General features: G+C 41.5%; 1 protein-coding gene across 1 annotated transcript; it reads left to right on the plus strand.

Annotated features, from left to right (window-relative positions):
• Window positions 1–25: 25 nt before the first annotated feature.
• foxk1 (forkhead box K1) lies at window positions 26–13,657 on the plus strand. The gene is made up of 9 exons (XM_079645689.1): window positions 26–1,099; window positions 4,343–4,558; window positions 7,590–7,791; window positions 7,913–8,059; window positions 8,559–8,752; window positions 9,222–9,394; window positions 9,481–9,726; window positions 10,665–10,844; window positions 11,574–13,657. Exons 1-9 carry the CDS (start codon window positions 657–659, stop codon window positions 11,804–11,806), a joined length of 2,034 nt encoding a protein of 677 aa, XP_079501815.1. The 5' UTR covers window positions 26–656; the 3' UTR covers window positions 11,807–13,657.
• Window positions 13,658–13,717: the final 60 nt, after the last annotated feature.

A 13,717-nucleotide genomic window follows, 5' to 3' on the forward strand; every position in this document is an offset into this window, starting at 1 on the left:
TATTACAATTATACTGAACATTTTTTAAAGGTACAATGGCCTGACATGGACTTTTTTAAACTTAAACATACTGTGTTGACCTGAGAACATTTTATTTACAGTTGTATTGTCCATTAATCACATTTGAAGCACCTTTTTAGCCTACTGCACTTTAACAGCACTATTTTATAAACACCATCTCCTATTCGTCTCTATTTTTTCTCATTCTATTTAGTTGATGAATTTTCTAATATAAGCTGTTTTTAAGTGAAAATCTCAAAAGGTTCTCATTTATATAAATGTCTGTTAAGTCACTATTTATCCCTGAAGGAGATAACACAATGCTTTTTCGTAGAATTTTGAATGCAAGACTTTTACTTGTAATACAGTATTTCTACACTCTGGTACTTCTGCTTTTACTCAAGTACAAGATCTGAGTACTTCTTCCACCTCTGGAGAAAGGAAGCGTGACGAGGGGCCCTTGAACGCAGCACCAGTCCGGTTCCTGCGGAGACTCCGGTCCACGTTCCGGTCCTGGTTTAGCATCGTCCCGGACTCCATGTTGTTCCGAGAGCCACGAACAAGTGCCGAAAACTCTCACGTTGCAACTCTGTGTGTGCGAGTAGTAAAGTGTGTGTGTGTGTGCGCGTGTGAGTGTGTTGACCCTCCGAAAGAAGATGGCAGACTACCGGGAAGACACCGGAGCTCGGGCTCTGCTGGCTCTACAGTCGGCACCATGCAGTCCCGTGCGCGTCGGGGTGACCTCGCACTATCTCCAGCCCTCGCTTGCCCTCTCGGGTCCTGCGTTGATGGATGCCCGCGCCGATGCCGGGATTTTCCCCGGGCGCCTCGCTTGTCCTGCTCCCCAGGCCCTGGCCAGACTGGAGGGCCGGGACTTTGAGTTCTTGATGCGCCAGAGGACGGTCACCATAGGCCGGAACTCGTCTCACGGCTCCGTGGATATCAACATGGGTCACTCGAGCTTCATTTCACGGCGACACCTGCAGGTCACATGTGACGAGGCGAACGGGTTCTCCCTCCGGTGCTTAGGCAAGAATGGCGTGTTCGTTGACGGGGTATTCCAGCGGAGAGGGGCTCCGCCGCTGCTGCTACCCAGAGAGTGAGTGTTAGCATAGCCGCTACCGACAGGCTAATTATGGCAACATGACTGTTGCATTACTTACTTTAATGTTCAGCACGCATTGACAAACAAAACTAAAACAACTTCGCAGCCAGTGTCATGAATTAGTTGGTGTCTCCTTTAAAGTGTGTCTACCCCTATTAATATGCGCTAAACAGTTGAATACAACTTTGAAACGACGTTTTTTTAATTGTATGTTAGCTATGTAAACACCTAACTATGAATCCTTAATAGTTCAAGTGGATATATTGTAACTTTAAAAGTTAACCATCTATATATTCAAACGATGGGCACATTTCTGAAGGGGATACACAGTTTGTCATGACACCCCTAATAATCAGAGCGGTTTGATTTGGTCTGATCGGCTTCGCTTAATAAGTTCACTGTAACCTTGGTTTGGACAGTGAAGCTGTAACATAATTAGTCTATATGTCAACACTTAAGCTGTTAATCTTTTGTCTGGATGTTTTGAGGGACCCCTGGCCTCTAGTGTACTTTTACCCGACTTATTAGCTAATATCAAATCACGGAATTGACCTAGCTCGTTTTAGCCGTTAGCGAACTTCGCTTCATTTGGCATAACGACAAAATACAAAGCAGATACAAAAAGGTACTTTTGATATTTTGAAAATAATCGTGTAGTGATAAAACTGGCTTTACAACATGTCGTCAACTTAAATTTGTACTAAACAGATTGATTCAGGTCGATAATGCTACTCGTGAAGCTGCTTGCCGTCGTGTTAACATTAATGTAAACAAACCCTGGCAGCTCAGTTATTAGTCTTGTTGGAAGAGTGGTGTTTGTTTTGTATTGTGACTTGAAATGCGTGTGTTTGTATCAATAGTAACCATCTGGTGTATTAATATGGTCTTAGTTGTACTGTTGTGGCACAATTGTCGAGGCTAAACGTTTTTGCTTCTACTGCCTGATTCATTTAATAAGGTGGCAATCTTAAAAACAGTAAGCTTTGACTTTGTGTGTGTGTGTTGATCACAGGGTGGAGAGGGGGGGGGGTGTACTCTTATCCTCTCTGATTGGCTGTCACGAGTGTTTGGGGGCGTGTCTGGCATTGAACAGGAAGTGCAGCATGAAATGACATCCTCATAGCAGGAGCACATGGAGTAAACACAAGACTCACACACCAAGGCCAAGGCATGTGTTGCTCTGGGGCCTCTCTCAGGATTACAGAGCTAACTGGAAAATGGTGCTGAGCTTAGTCCGGACGTTTATCAAATGCAAAAGAGGGCAATTTATTTAAGTAATCCTTTTAGTTATTCTTTAACATTTACAATACATATATACCCTTTTTATCTCACTCCTTAAATCACATCACAATAATTAGTTGTTATGACACTGCTCAGTTGAATCTGTGTGGTTTAGTTGATATCTTATTGACTGCCGATTATTCCCGGTGCTCCAGGACATTAATATTATTATTTTTACGTTTTTTCCAATGTTTTAAAATATTTTTCATGAGACATAGTTTTCATACAGTCAATCAATCAATCAATCAATGTTTATTTATATAGCCCAATATCACAAATGTTACATTTGTCTCAGTGGACTTCACAGTTTGTACAGAATATCAGTATGTCAGGCCGCCTGCAGCAGATTTTCTTAATAGCTGTTTGTCTTTTTTGAGCGATTTCTTCTAAACTCTCTAGCTTCTTAAGTCTTCAATGGCCTGCATCATTAAAGCATTCACACAGTACAATATTTGGCAACATATATTTTAGGTGATATTCAGTACTCGGCAATAATGCCAGGAAGCAAAATCATGTTCCCATTACCGGGTAAACTATTGAACCTTCTTCCACTGTATCTCAGAGTCTCTCACATGCTCTCCAACACTAACACTTTTCAACATGTCATGTGAGTCAGTTGAACAGGGGGCTTTCTCTCTGCTACTCCAACATACAACTGGCACCGTGGACGTTAATAAGAACAAGCTGTTGTGTGCACAGTCTCTTGCACCTCAGCTGTGGAACCCTGAAACTCCTTCAGTTGTTCTCGCATGGACAGTCAGTTGTTGAGGATGGCCTGCTCTATACATGGACAGCTGTGAGAGCGCTGCACGTGGGCTATTGGATTGGCATCTGCAATTTTCAGAAGCAAATTATAGAGAAAAGATAAAGTGCATAGACTGGTTTAACTGTCAGCTTACAACACATTTATGGTTTTGTGGGGGTGTGTTTTCTTTTTTCATGTGTTCATCTCCACAGGGAGGTCTGAGCCCAGGGCCCCTAGAATTAGTTAGGATTCAGTTTCTTTTTCAAAGAAAGCACTCATCTAATATAGCTTGATACAATGGTTCCAGTCACAAAGAAAGACTACACTGAATCATCACCCTTACTGCCTAAACTTGCTAGAAGACATCCACATTAGTCATTAAGGTTTCATTGTGAGACATAGATGAAAGCCTCGTACACATTATTATTTTCGGGGGTTTCGTTTAACCTTGAATTATGTTGGGCCTGAACAAATCCTTGCTTTCTTTGAGGCAGTTGTCCAGACCTGCTTAAGTAAGAGGAAATGCAGGTTAGTGGGTGTTGTGTTAATACACCAGACTGGTTTCTTGTTCACAAAATATATTGTTTATATAGAAAACACACCCCTATGCTTCATGATACGATTCCATATCTTTAATAAAAGATATACCTAAATTCACTTGTGTTTACCGGCTATATATTACTTCAAACATATGCCAACATCGTGATTTCTAGGTTATTCTTAAACTTGGAAATGTTCGAATTGAAATGATAATAAGCCAATAAATGTCAGTCTTAATACAAGAAGTCTGTAAAATGATTCTTTTAATGGAGAACTCACATACAGACTGAAAGTTATGGCAGATACATTTCTCAGAGGCTCTGGAACTTTGTTAAGACACATACAACACACAAAAGGAGGCAAAAACCCGGTACAGTTATATTATGATGTGGACTGTCCCCATCCAGGCCCTGTTCTCTTTAAAAGGGAAGAATTGTTGAACTGTCTGTAATTATATCCAGTAAAGAAAACAATGAAAGAAAGTCAAACAAACATGGACAATTAAAGATTTATATTTGAACTGAGTAAAACCTTGAGCCTCCAGAACTGTTATACAATAATATGTTATAATGCTTAGCTTTTGAATTTTGAATAGGACCAAACTAACCTTGTCTATGCTTCTGTTTTCTTCTGCTCTGCGTCCTCCTCTCACTCTCTGTCCTGCTCTCTAGGTGTGTGTTTCGTTTTCCAAGTACCGTCATCAAGATCCAGTTCATGTCACTCCTGCAGCACGAGGAGCACAGAGAGCGGGAGCAGCTGTCTCTTCCTCCTCGCCCGCTGCTGCCCCACATTTCCCCCCTCAAAATCAGCATTCCCACAATGCAGCAGCATGAAGAGCACATCCGGGCATTTGGCTCTCCGCTGCCTTCGCCCACAGGCACTATCAGGTGAGGACCCACAGACATGAAGTGAACCCCAACAGTGTTTAAGGTCTTCCTGTTGTTATTACAGTTAGATAGAGCCATAATGTTTCTGCTTCACCTGAGCCCGATGCCTATCATACCATTACTGTTCTGTTCATGAACGGATAACATATACAACAAATTAAATGTGACAAAAATTACAATTCAGATTTATTACCGAATTAAAAACAAGTGTCCAGAAAAACATACAAATGAAATGAATAAATAAGTAAACTATATATGTTTAAAGGATGTTTTGAATGAATCTCCATTGTGAGTTTAAATAATTTGATTAGTCTACTTTTATTAAATAGCCTCATACTCATTCCCTTTTCAAAGCGTCTTCAATTTCAGGTTTTGCCTGTTTTTATGACGTGATAGGAAGCTTATCTGATGATGTTACATTAAGAGTTAGACATTCCTAATCTGCATATTCTTTCCTTGTTTTATACAGAGCATAAATGAGGAATTCACATAATAATTGGCACATTAAGCAGTAATGAAAATAAATCTTGGTTGCATCCAAAATGCAAATGAACCAGGGTGTTTGAGAAGAATTCAACATTTTTATTGAGGCGCTTGTTTTTTTTTGTTTACGTTAAAGTAGGAGATTGCTTGTTTTTAACAATGGTTGTCATGGAGGGACATACACAGAAAACCTATTCACCAAAAAGCACTTGAACTCAGTTATGCTTTTGTCTGTTGCATAATACATTACATAATGAGTGTTTGTGGTCTTTCGGAGTCTATGCGCAGTTTACTTTCTCACCTCCTCTTGGCTCCCATCCATAATCGTGTTCAGTCATGTTTATCTGTGTGGATCTGCAAACAAGTGAGGCTTAGTTTCCTTTTGTTTGACTTGTTATCGTTAACCAAAAACCTGTAATAATTTAAAATACCCACACTCTACATCAGCTCATTTTCACTGGTAATCTTCCCTCTGGTTGAATGTGTGTTCATCAGCTGCTGCAGCGTTTCTGTTGGTATGGAAACCTGCACTGTACAGATTTGTGACAGCACATGTTGAAAATCACGGCTCTATAAATGCATACAGCATGTTGAACAGGGCGGTGTTGCTGAGTGTGCCCTCTGGTGGTCTGTGTAGCTTTCTACATCACACTTCCCCACCAATGTCAGCTTGTGAGTGCCTGCCTTATATGGAATGGCTGCAGCTTAGAGGCGCGTGATTGGCTAACAGGCGGATTGTTTTGCCTGTAGGCCGTTTTTTCCGTCCATTTGTGGTTTCCTTTTCAGAGGACCCCCACCCCTCTCAGCCCTCAGCTCCTGCTCTCTCGCACATGGACACACACACTAGTGTAAAGACGCTTGCTCACACATCTATTCACCACTTTCACTGTGGCCTTTTTCGGGCAGATAGTTGCGTAACCTTCTTTGAAAGTATCCACACACAGTACAAACAAAAGAAGAGTCTTGTGTAAAAGCACGTGCTGTTCCCAGTTTAATGCTAACAGTGTCTCTCCACTGTCGTAAGAGTCACCTTTCCTGTTTGGCAACTTATCAATGAACTGTTTACAATAACATTCTTCTGCCATGCCAGCGTTTACACTCGTACTGCTGGCCCACGCACGCACACATGCAGATGCAGTGATATGGCTGTTTTAACAGCGTCAAAGGAAAGCCAAGACAAACACTTCCTCTCCCAAGGAGGCAAACATATCAGTTATTGAAGTTTAGGAAGTAGATGTACAGACTTGAATAATAAAGATGCCTCTGAGCAACGTTAGAGGTTCCTGGTCGTCTTCATTCATATTTCAGTGCAGAGCTTACAAAGCAGAGACGCTTGCAAAACAGAGCCTGCAGCCTAGTTTCTCCAGCCAAAGAAGTGTGTGTGTGTGTGTGTGTGTGTGTGTGTGTGTGTGTGTGTGTGTGTGTGTGTGTGTGTGTGTGTGTGTGTGTGTGTGTGTGTGTGTGTGTGTGTGTGTGTGTGTGTGTGTGTGTGTGTGTGTGTGTGTGTGTGTGTGTGTGTGTGTGTGTGTGTGTGTGTGTGTGTGTGTGTGTGCAAATCAAAGCACACTGACTCTGAGAACCCAGTGTTTACTTTGCTAACAGAAGCAGGTGTGTGTTGTTTAAGTTCCTCTGTTTTCCTTGCGTCCTGTTCTTTCAACAACACCAGATAAAACCCAGTTAATAATTAACTACGTCATTAATACGTTTTTGCTTATTGTAATGGGTTGTATTATTGCTTTTGTGTTTAACGCGACCTGATTCTTCGCTGTAATCATTTTTCCATACGTAGCTCTTGTGTGTGTATGAGACATTGAGCTGTTGTATTAACGTTATCACTAATACTCTGAAAGGATTGTATTCAAAATACCAATTTTAAATTTCTGGAAAGAATGACTATCAATTTATTCAATTTTTCTTCAGTATTTTTGCAAAATGTTGAAATTCAACTGTTTATAGAAGTTCACACACTTTGTTTTAGAGTTTCATTATTTGGCCTGAATACTGTAAATCAGACACCATTTATTATTTTCAATCATGTCGTGTATTAACCTCGCCTGCAGTATTCTGTATGTTTAGGTAATGGTTTAAAAGTGATCCTAGCTAGTTTTGTATCACTGATTTGGGTTTGCTTGTTTGTGTCAAAGGGACTTCTTTAATGCAATTTAGAGACCTGGATCATGGCAGTTATAATCCACATCAGCTGGAATTGAACAATGTAACTGGAGTTTCATTTTGATTAATAACTGGTTAGATTTGTGTTAGGTTCACCTCTTTTATTGCATGTTTATGAATATATTTGTATTTGTTGAAAGGCCTACCTCAGTGAAAATGTCCCAGGAGCAACTGCTGATGCTTTGAAGATGTGCAGTGACAATACAAATTAATCCTCTTCCTGATTTCTCATTTTGTATTTATATATCATCAAACTAAATCATGTTGACAGGCCTAAGTGTTATTATTACACTGGTGTCTGTCCTGCCTTTTTAGAAGCAGCCTTAAACCCTCATCACTTGAAGCCACTAACCCAGACCCCTCCTCTCTTCTCCAGTGTTCCTAATTCCTGTCCGGTTAGTCCTCGAGGAGCAGGGTCATCAGGGTATCATCGCTATGGACGCAACGTGACCTCTGACCTCCAGTTAGCAGCTGAATACGCTGCCAAGGCTGTTTCTGAACAAAGACGAAACATTGCCGAGCCGAGAGGGGGCGGCGGCGAGCCGCGGGGGGAGTCGGCTGGTGGAGACAGCCCCAAGGTGAAGACCCAGTAACATCAGAATGAACTGCCTGCAGGGAAAAATCATTTGTAGCTTTCAAAGAGTTACTTGTGTAAATAAAGGATGTTTGGATGGTAATGTTTGTGTCGCCTGTGTCCAGGATGAGTCCAAGCCACCTTATTCCTACGCACAGCTGATCGTCCAGGCCATCTCGTCAGCGCAGGACAAACAGCTGACTCTCAGTGGCATCTACGCCCACATCACCAAACACTACCCCTACTACCGCACTGCAGACAAGGGATGGCAGGTAGGGTCTCTCTGGAGCTTCTCATGGTGTGCCATAACAATCAGTTCCTCACTTGTTATATATTATACATTATTATATGAATGTGTTTTTATCCCTAACAAAAACATATAATAGCATTTTTAAAATACTGGGTATATAAGGAGTAGTAACCACATAGATACAAATATTATGTGTTATATTGTATCGTGTGGAGTAGAAGTATAACGTAGCATAAAAAGCACATCACTTTAGTAAATGTACTTAGTTACATTTCATCCCTGCCAACCACACGGTGTGGGAAGGTTAGCCTGGATTACATTTAGAAGTTTATGATTGTATCATGAAATCAGAAAACGTACTAACAGTTACATAGCTACGGTATCTGTTGTAAAAATGGTATAATAAAAGAAAAGAAATAGTCTGCTTAGGATCATTAGCTATATAATAAGTTCTGTGATACTTCCCCTCAAATCTATATTTCTGTCTCCAGTGAGATATTAATGATCTTTTGTCCCTCCAGAACTCAATCAGACACAACCTGTCTCTCAACCGATACTTCCTGAAAGTGGCCCGCTCTCAGGACGAGCCGGGGAAAGGGAGCTTTTGGCGCGTGGATTCTGCTTCTGAGAGCAAGCTGGTGGAGCAAGCCTTTAGGAAAAGACGGCAACGAGGAGTGGCCTGCTTTAGGACGCCATTTGGACCTCTGTCTTCTAGGTGAGTGGGTCCACTGTGGTCTTCATCTGCATGCGCGTGTGCTCTATCAGGGGGGGGGGGGTGTGTAACCCTCTGTTCAACAACAGCCACTTTAAACGCTCATTACTGTCAACATGGCTCCTAATAAACCTGAGATTGCAGTTTAATTTGTCATTTGACTAATGGACAAAGTCAGTTGTCAGCGTTGTTTAGTGTGCTCCTCTTTATCAAGTGAACTTCTAGCTGGATTGAAATGAACTCTGTCAGACTCATGCTTGTTTGCTTCCGATTTGACCTCAGTTAACCCTTTCTACCTTCTCTGTTTCTGCTCCTTGCTGTCATTTGATTGGATAGAACAAAGTAAGTCTATTTCTAGGTTGATACATACAGCAGAAGTAACTGGCATTGAAGGAGCCTTGTATTCTACTATAAGTTTCGATGTATTCATATTTCTGGTCTGTTTTTCTTTCCATCTTTCCTCTCCTCTCAGGAGTGCTCCTGCGTCCCCCACCCACCAGGGGCTCCTGTCCCCCCCCTCCAGCGGGCTGCAGACTCCTGAGTGTCTGAGCAGGGACGGCTCTCCCATCTCCCACGACCACCACGAACAGCTGGCTCACAAGCTGGCTTCCGTACCCGAGTATAGGTACTCTCAAAGTGCCCCAGGTAAACACACAAGAAAAGGCACACACGCATGAAGGCTCTAATATAAACTATAAAAACATTACAATCGTTTTTCTGTTTCTGCGCAGGATCTCCAGTCAGTGGTCAGCACGTCATCATGGCGGCCCCCACCCACTCCTCAATGCTGCCCTCAGGCCCGGGGAAAGCCCTCGCTTTCATTCCAGGTGGGGGCCACATTCAGCCCCTCCACCTCCTGCAGAGCCCCTCCCAGTCCTCCGTCACCATGCTGCGGGTCGTCACCAGCACCCCGCTAACCTCCCACCCCCCCAATGGATACAGCGCTGGAGGAGCAGAGGGCCACAGTGAGTTCAGAGGTAAAACCATCTGTTATAGAAATGCTCCGTTTGCTTTATGTGATCCATCAGTACCTGGTAATGACTGAGTAGTAGGGCTGCTCAATTAATCGCAATTACGATTATGGCTTGTAACGATTACGAAAACAACGTCATCGAAATCAAACAAGTATCTTTTTATTATTACATTTTTTTTTGTATTGGTTTTTCAGTTGAATTATACTTAAAGTTCAGGGTAATCAACTGTTAAAAACATACTGCTCACATTTTTTTTCTCTCCAATAAATGCATGGTTTCAAAGTAAATGGATAATCGTTTTTAATAATCGTGATATCAATTATTGACCAAAATAATCGAGATTATGATTTTTGCCATCATCGGGCAGCCCTTCTGAGTAGTTCTGCTCATCTCCACGTCTACATCTTTAAAGCTTTTGTCATGCTCCATAATTGTTGTACATCTCTGTGGTATTTGAAGATATACAAAGGTCTGTCTGCATTTAGCTCCCAGGCTACTTGTTTTGGATTGTGTAAGATGTTTGGATACACCAACATGTTGACTTTTTCTACCTTTGTGAAATACATTGATTGAACTATAAAAGCACATTTAAATGTAACTGTTTAGATGTTTATCAGTTTACTAATTGTGATCCAAGCTTGCTTCTCAAAGTCCAGAGTTATATGTTTGCAGATGAATTTGACCTTATTATATGTGCTTTGTGTTTGAATGTTACAAGTGTAGAGAAGAGTAAATACTTACTGCTAAATATAAGATCATTTAAGAACTACACTCTTTGATCAAATGTCCAAAATAGTTCATTTGGATGAATGGTAGATATATGCTGTGTTTTAGGAAGGGACACTTTTTTTTGTGGCAGTTTTTCTATATAATATAATTTGATGCACTTTCATAAACATTTAGTTGGTTTGGCTTTGACATGTGTGCACTGTGTCCCTCAGACGCCCAGCTGACCAGGGAGCGGGTGATCCAGACCGTGGACAGTGCGGTGCAGGGCGGGGACGGCAGGAACCTGGCCCTCGGTTTACATCAACTTCCTGTTCGTCTTGTTACTCAGAATGGCAAACACACCGCTGCTGCTGCTGCTGTTGCCACAGTAACCAGCTTTGCTAATGCATCTGGTGAGACTCTCCTGCCATCACTGCACAGTCATGATGATGCATGTCAATGTTTCTGCTCCAAAAGATGGATTCAAGCCATCAAGATACAGATGTGGGCATTGTACTGGGCAAACCACTACTCTTCTAAATTATTACTTTTTCATATTATTTAAAGAATACGTTCAGAACATTATAAGAATCAACTTGTTCTTGGAGGAGGACACTAACGTCACTGTAGAATCAGTGATATCTCACTGGAAACAAATCTTACATGACAAAAAACATCCTCAATGCTGAGTGGTGTTTACATTTAGACATCCAGCAGGGTTTGCCAAGTTTTAAGATACATAGAAAAATAAGCAGCTATACCTCTTACTGACAGCTTTGTTTTTAGCTTGTTTTAAAGATGAGATACGGAGCTGTTCTTGTATAACACATAACAAATATGCAAATGACTGTAGACGGAGCAGAATAAAATATTGCATTTTCGACATGTTAACATCTTACATTTATTTTTAAAAGGTTATTGCTTTTTACGTGCGTAGGTTTTATTTTCCATACTTAGAGTATCAAGCTTTGTTTAAGGGTCTTAGCCCCGACAGTGAGAACAGAGGATGTGTTGCAGCTTGATAACAAAACATAAAAAACAGTTTAAAACAAGGCTACCTGTGTAATATCTCGTTTTCCCTCATCACTCATCAGACACTGACCCCACCTGACTCTCCCTTCCCTCTTCTCCCCCCCCCCCAGGCCTGAGCAGTCCTCTGCAGATCCTGGCTGCCCAGGCCTCCAGCTCCCCCCCGGTGCTGCTGAGCCGACAGCCGGGTGCAGAGTCGTTATCCGAGCACCCCGGGGAGCCGCAGTCCAAGCGGCCAAAGATGGAGGACGGGGGCGGCCTTGAATCTGCTCAGCATCAAGTCACGCCGGCTCAGCAGCCTGTCATCGTTGCCATGACAACACAAAACCACGACCCCAGGAAGTAAAGCCCAGGGTCTCTTACAGGTACCCGATGGACCGCCTCCTCACGGCCCCTATCTGCTTCTTTTATACTCATTTGATATGACTGCAGCTGACACGGCCAATACATGTACAGGCAGCCTCTCTCAACAGAAGGGAAATAAATTGTAAGGAAAATATATTTTGGTCAAAAATAGATACAAAAACTTTCAATACATTCTGAATGTAAAAAGCAAATAAATCTTTCAGGACTTTTTCAGCTTTACAGTCTTTTGAATGTAATCCTTCATTCACTGAAAACACAGATATTAAGCTTACGAGAGCATTATGCATATTAAATCATTTGAGCACTACTTTACTACGTGAATGTTGGATCATATCTCATCAGTTTCTCTCTCAGGCCAAAGAACTCTCCGGCACTTCTGATCAGTCACTGCCTGATTTAGAAACTAGGGCAAGTGTGCTCAGAGATTTGAAATGGCTGGCATTTACAAAAGAAACTGTGACGATCAGAGTTTATATATTTTGTAGTGTCACACAAACCATGGACAGAAATATGGAGAGGACTTAACTGTGTGTACCCAGACCATTTGATCGGGCTTGGGAGACTGTTAAAAATATGATTGTACTTCTCATATAGCAATCCCTACTGAAAAAAAGATTTTCTCTGAGTAAAGAAAAGAAAGATGTTAACATAAAGACTGAGACCAGAATGTGAAATTGTCTATCCTTCTTGCTTTTCTCTGGAAAGCATACAACAAAAAGAAATTGGGTATTGTTTTGAAAGATATGAGGAGATCCAGGAATGAAAAAGAAGGACTCAGCAGTTTTTGCTTCACTTCAGCTCAGATCGGTTTATCAGTGTGAAGCAGACTCGACAGGATCCGTGTGATTGGACAGCAGACGGGCGAAACAAGAGGCATCTATTTGGAAGTGATTGAAGTGGAGCTAACCTAATGTAGACAAACTGATTGTTGTTTTAATTTGTTTTCTTTTGTTTCAGTAGTGGCAAAAGGAGAAATGGAACAGCCTGTGCGTACACTTTTGTTTGTCTTAGCACAGAAAAGCATTATTGTAATAATCCTTAAAGCCTTAAAGATTTCTACTTTGTCATTTTATTTTAACCTTTAGACAGCTTTACCTTTTTTTAGTTTGTAAACAAAGCGCTTCTTTAACAGTACAATGATCGGCAACACTACAGTGGTGACAGTAATGTCAGCATCCGTAGACTTATCAGGGGAAGGGCGGGACCAACACATGACCACACATTTCAACTGCTTCTTTCTTTCTTTCTTTCTGTATGGTACTTTTGAATATTTTCTACTCTTGGCTCCCCACTCTTTTGCTTTCAGTTTCCTGTAAAAGCATTAACCTTTCTCCCAATCTACCTCTGTCCCTCTCCTCAGTGAGCAGTCTCTAAAGACTCATCACACTGTTGGCAGTCCTTGTCACAGACACTGCCTCAGCTTTATACTCTTCAGCACTTTCTCCCCCCCCCCCCCCCCCCCCCCCCCACACTCTAATCTCTCACTGCCTTTAGCTTTCCCCAACCTCCTCGCACAGGCCTCATTTTTAGCTGGCAATCAGGCACAATGTGCGCAAGATTTCAGTGATTGTTGTTGCACATTATTAGAAAACAAACAAAAAAAGATGCGTAATGATTGTATGCTGCTCTATCTGCTAAATGACAAAGCTATTTAGAAGGTATTTTTTCTGATTTTTGGAAAAAAAGAAAAAATATTTTGCTATTTTTAAAAACAGCTGTCATCAATACGTAAACATTCTGGAAATAGAGAAGTATATGTATTTTTAAATGTTTCTGTTTTTGTGATTTGTTAAAATGTGTAGCACAAATTAAAATTCCTCATTGACTTAAATATTATATTGCCTTCTTTCATGTGACCGGGGTCTGCAGACTCTGTCACTCTGTTGTTGGG

The sequence above is a fragment of the Notothenia rossii genome (genome assembly GCF_949606895.1).
Source record: "Notothenia rossii genome assembly, chromosome: 1".
NCBI classification, from domain to species: domain Eukaryota; kingdom Metazoa; phylum Chordata; class Actinopteri; order Perciformes; family Nototheniidae; genus Notothenia; species Notothenia rossii.

Coding starts and splice junctions, on each gene's coding strand:
- foxk1 (XM_079645689.1), top strand. CDS start 657: ATGGCAGACTACCGGGAAGACACCGGAGCTCGGGCTCTGCTGGCTCTA. Junction 8,060..8,558: donor CTGCAGACAAGGGATGGCAG/GTAGGGTCTCTC, acceptor TTGTCCCTCCAG/AACTCAATCAGACACAACCT. Junction 8,753..9,221: donor TTTGGACCTCTGTCTTCTAG/GTGAGTGGGTCC, acceptor CTCTCCTCTCAG/GAGTGCTCCTGCGTCCCCCA.